We start from the raw sequence: 5,000 nt of genomic DNA, 5'->3' as shown, positions 1-5,000 counted from the left end.
ACGATATAACGTGACAGTAGACTGCAATACATATTAAAACACTTTATGTAATCAATACAAAAAGGGATTACTAAACATGACTACCTAATATCTTCTCGTTGCAATGGTTAAACGTTTATTTATTTAGTTTTAAAAGAAAGGGAAAAAAAAAGAGAAAAGATTTAATTGTAGCAATGAGCTTGCACTGTTTTTCTGTGCAGCAAAGAGCTACAAACCTGATAGTCTTAATATACCTCAGCTTGAACTGATAGACAGGGATCTCCAGTTTTTCACATGGTGAAGGAGGTGCCGTTTTCATACCCTGAGCTGTCTACAGACCTTCGGGAGGATAAGTACGCCTCAGAGGTGACTCGTGACGTGCGCCGTGCCCCGATGTAACTCTTCCCAAGGCACCAGAGGTCCTCCATGACCTTGCGGAAGTGGTTCCTAAATTTGACACCGATGAAGGCGTAGAGCAATGGGTTGAGGCAGCAGTGCAGGTAGGCCAGGCTTTCAGTGAGGATCAGCAGCAGCTGTGTGATACTATGGTCCTCGCAATCGCTACCGGAGAACATGTAAATGATGTCGTAGAACAGTGCTGCATTGTAGGGCAGATGGCAGATGACGAAGACCAGCACCACGGTCAGGACCACACGCACAGCCTTGTGTCTTTGGAAGTTCTTGGCACGCAGGAGTGTGAACACCACACTGGAGTAGCAGAAGCCCATGACCAGCAACGGGAAGCAAAACCCCACAGCCACCTGGGCACTCGGCACTAGCACCTTCATACGCTTTGCGGTGTTGTTGTCCTTGAAGCGGAAGAAGCACACGTATTGCTCCTGTTGCGAGCTGTCTGGAACTTCAGTAGTCAAAGTCTTAGTCTCCTTAGTCACTGGTGTATAACCAGAGTTCGTCACTGTTTCATAAGACAATGACATATTGAATGTTTCTCTGGGTGTGTAGCGCTCGTAGAACATGAAGGTGGGCAAAGTCAGGAGCAAGGCTGAAAGCCAGACGACTGCACAGATCACGTAGCTGTAGACCAGCATGCTCGAGCGGAATCGGAAAGAGCGGCGAGCTTGGACAATCGCCAAGTAGCGGTCTAAACTGATGCAAGCCAGCAGCAGGATGCCGCTGTACAGGTTGATACTGTAGACACCACGCAACAGCTTGCAGGACCAATCACCCAAAGCCCAGTTACTCTGCTCACTAAAGATGATCAGAGGCAGGGCCACGACAAACAGGACATCTGCTATGGCCACGTTCAGTAGGTAAACATCAGTCATGGACTTGGTGCGCTTGTAGAAAGCATATGTAAGGATCACCAGGACATTGCCAATGAACCCTACAATGCAGATAAGGGAGTGCACGTAGACCTGGAGATAATACTTAACAGAAGCGTTTCCTGAATCGTCCACGTCACATGGACTCTCATAGTCATATGAAGTCTCATTTTCATATGAAGTCTCATTGCCATAATCCACCAACATTTTGACACTGTGGAGAAAAGAAGAATGGAAATATGAGGAAAAACATTTCACTAAAGTTAACACGACTAGTACTGCCCTTGCTTTGGGGCAGTGATGTGTACACTACCGGTCAAAAGTTTAGACACACCCACTGTTTATTTTTTATTGATTTTTCCCCACATTTTCGAATAATAATAATAATAATAATAAGAAGAAGAAGAAGAAGAAGAAGAAGAATAAAGTGATCAAAACTCTGGAGTAACGCAACGGGAACTATGGGAATTATGTTGTGATAAAAATAAATAAATAAATAAATAAATAAAAACAATTTAATATTTTAGCATCTTTGAAGTTCGACACGCTTTTTTGCCAAGAATTTCCAGAAATGTATTCTTGGCGTTTTCTCGAGCGATTTCTTGAGGAATTTCCCCCAGATGCTTTTTAAACGGGATTAAAGGAGTTCACACCGACGCCGGACCCTTATCGGGATATTTCGCTCCGAGTCGTCCGTTTAAAAACATCGTAAATAAAACGTTCGTTTTCTAACGAAAGAAACGGACACGATTACATTTTTGGTCTACGACACCGATTTCGCACGTTGAATCACACACCTTCAGACCGAAAGGTTTTTAACATCGTGACAAATCATTTCAGTCGAGTGTCCACAAACTTTTGACCTGCCGTGTATAATCATACGACGCGACGAGAGATGTTTAACTGGCTCTGCCTAATTAACACAAGTGATGACATTTCTTAGTTTGCCAGATTTCTACCCGAATTGATTAATAAGGAAGGCAAGTCCAAGAGCTAAGGCTTTCGCTCGAGGGTTGTCCTGGAATGTGAACGAGCCAACCTTCAGGTCAGGAACATAAGCCCTTACAGACCCACTACTGTATCACAGACCATTATCCCACACCCCAATACGACATGGTGCATCTTAAATTAGTGCAATGCAGACTCACATCTGCCAGAGGTTTCATTCTCCCCCCTAAATAAGTCATTTTTAAACTAAGCAACAGGTTAATCCTGCGAGCATACACGTACGCACACGTCATGATGGCCCAAAATCAAAAAAAAAACACGGTATCGAGATGAAAAACGTGAAGGTTTGAAGTAGGTAAATGTTGCTTTGAAGTAAGTTGTACTTTTCATAACGCAGAAAGAGGAAATTTGCATGAACCAGGTCACGTACGTGTTCTTAAAGCCACCAAGAGCCATGAGTCAAGATCCAGTGCCAATGACCTATTTACACGGGTTATGAATTTTCAGAAATTTACTGGAAGGATGATCAATGTACCAGAACTCACGCAAATGACAGGACTGTGCAGTTGTTGTTGTTTTTTTTTTTACGTGTGTTCTGCAGCACTGCTTTCCTTGAGCAGTTTTTCAATAAATGGTCTGTAATATAGCAAAACACATGACGGGGTTAAAAAAAAAAAAAAAAACCACAGAAACTATAAACCAGCGTTTTTGTTTTTCAATACGCTTTTACCACAGATCAGCAACTGCAGGTTTGAAACCCGACGGCTGTACCTCATCTACATCAGTAATCTAGATTAGTGGTTCCCAATGCGGGGTCGGTAAAGCACAGCTGCAGGGTACATGATTTTTTTTTTTTAAAAAAAAAAAGGTGATCCAGTGGTGGAAAACATCACCCACTCTTATCAAACGTACATTTATGACTGATTTCTCAGTGTGACTGGTTGCTTAAATCGAACGGGTTTAATCCGAGACCTCAAGAACTGAAAAACAAGCATAAGAATAAACGTAGGCGGATAGTGATTTAACAATATCGACTGATTAATTACATTTTTACTCACAAAATATACGTCCTACGCATGGACAGTTCCAGAAGAAAACGCAATCAGGCTCCAATAAAAATCCAGGTGTTATTGTGGACATTTAAATAATTAACAGAGATTAACATTTGAATAGTGTCGGATACAGCTTGGATTTTGCTGTATGCAAATTGACCAGTTCAGGCCTTTATAAACGTCACGTTGTTCCTTACCGGTTGTGGGACAAGTAAATGTATTGAGCTTTTTTTTTAAAAAAAAAAAAAAAAAAAAAAAGTGGAGACATGAATAGAGCGAAAAATTCAAACGGACTTCCTTAGACAATTCGCAAAGACCAAACGACCTTTTAAATGAAAATGAATTAAATACATTTCGAATTTAATCGAAAAGTATTCGGCAATTACTCGGTCGAATTCCACTTTTTAAAACCCACCTATTAGCATTTTTGCTCATAAAGACGTGGACGGTCTAGACCGTTCCTTTTTTAAAACAAACAAAAAAAAAAAAAACAGGACATCAAAGCTTAGCTTGACAACTTATTTTTTTAACAAGTCACATTTTTTAAATAAATAAATAAATAAATAAATAAAGGAAACAAGTTAAAAATGCACACATGGCAGCTTAATTAACGTGAAGTAAAACACAAGATAATGAATGGTACAAACTCTCTCGAGTCTACTCGGACAATTCAGTGTGGGGAAAAACACTTAAAAAACTAAAACAATGAAAGAACTTTTAAGAGGAAACAAAAGTGCTTACCAGTCTTGCCGCAAGTCTGCTTCACAGCTGTTGTGTGCTGCGTGACTGTATGAGCGGTACCGTGCGCACGCATGTACACTTGAACGAGGTGGAGTCTTTGATACCAATTGAAAGTCTTTTGAATGCCGCCGCTTGATGTCTTGGCTGTTAGTGTTCATAACCAGAATCACATTAAGGTTTATAGACACAACACGTCTGGGCTAATTTACACTGCTGATGGGATTAATAAAGAAGAAAAAAAAATAAATAAATAAATCTGCAGTATGGTAGTTTTAAAAACTCACAATAAACCACAAAAAAAGGAAGTCAACAGTGAACAAAAGAGGTTTAATAGGAACTGCGGACATGTAGTTTACACAATTACGTACATAAATACACACACAAAAAAAAATAAAAAATAAAAATAAAAGGTGTTAGGTGTTGTCCGCTCGTCACGCCACGTCTTCCATGTAATCTGCAGCCTGGCTCGTCTGGGACACGCTCACGTCTTGAGTGATCTCTTCGAGCTGGAGAGAAAGACCCGGAGAAGTCACGAATGCAGGCTTTAATTATTGAATTATTGCTGGTGAAGAACCAAACCACGGAGGAAAAAAAAAAAAAAAAAAGGTATGCTCTTGCAGGTGTCAGGTTTACATTTTTCCCCCCACGCATGAGAATTACATTTTGTTCACCCCCCCCCCCTCCCCTCCCACCTGCCTGCTTTAACAAATCTCTGTTCCTGCTTATCGTACAATACCCGGCATTATGAGAGCAACCGCTTCATCTTATCGAAGCCACAATCTGATGCCATGTGAAGGAGATCGATCAGGAGTTACCTTGTCACTCAGATCCGGTCCCTCGACGGAGGCCTCTTCGATCTCCTCACTGATGCTCAGCTCGCTCTTTGAGTTATGACTGTGGAAGAAGTGATGGAGAAGTCAGAAAGAGAAAAAACAAGACTGAAATGTTTTTGGCTGAGTAATCTGTTCTTCTCACCTTGTTTTTGATCATTCGTGAC

General features: G+C 41.1%; 2 protein-coding genes across 19 annotated transcripts in view; both read right to left on the bottom strand.

Annotated features, from left to right (window-relative positions):
* Positions 1-4,170, bottom strand: part of ccr6a (chemokine (C-C motif) receptor 6a) — a 4,626-nt gene extending 456 nt beyond the window's left edge. Inside the window, exons 1-2 of one of the 3 annotated variants that reach the window (XM_053614064.1) lie at positions 4,004-4,170; positions 234-1,476 (exon numbers count right to left, since the gene is read on the bottom strand). In XM_053614064.1, coding sequence (XP_053470039.1) covers positions 270-1,476; positions 4,004-4,161 — 1,365 coding nt within the window. In that variant the 5' untranslated portion in view covers positions 4,162-4,170 and the 3' untranslated portion in view covers positions 234-269. Of the gene's footprint in view, positions 1-30; positions 1,477-2,755 lie in introns of those variants that run through there. The other 2 variants (XM_053614063.1, XM_053614065.1) reach the window with 2 other exon arrangements.
* Positions 4,171-4,309: 139 nt separating this feature from the next.
* The window catches only part of cep43 (centrosomal protein 43), a 16,281-nt gene continuing 15,590 nt past the window's right edge, over positions 4,310-5,000 (bottom strand). For all 16 annotated transcript variants that reach the window (XM_053614047.1, XM_053614058.1, XM_053614045.1 and 13 more), the window contains 2 exons: positions 4,819-4,897; positions 4,310-4,509 (listed from right to left, as the gene is read on the bottom strand). In XM_053614047.1, coding sequence (XP_053470022.1) covers positions 4,435-4,509; positions 4,819-4,897 — 154 coding nt within the window. In that variant the 3' untranslated portion in view covers positions 4,310-4,434. The remainder of the gene's footprint in view (positions 4,510-4,818; positions 4,898-5,000) is intronic.

Source organism: Ictalurus furcatus, chromosome 25 (assembly GCF_023375685.1).
Source record: "Ictalurus furcatus strain D&B chromosome 25, Billie_1.0, whole genome shotgun sequence".
Taxonomy (NCBI): domain Eukaryota; kingdom Metazoa; phylum Chordata; class Actinopteri; order Siluriformes; family Ictaluridae; genus Ictalurus; species Ictalurus furcatus.
This window is presented reverse-complemented; position numbering and strand designations above follow the sequence as displayed.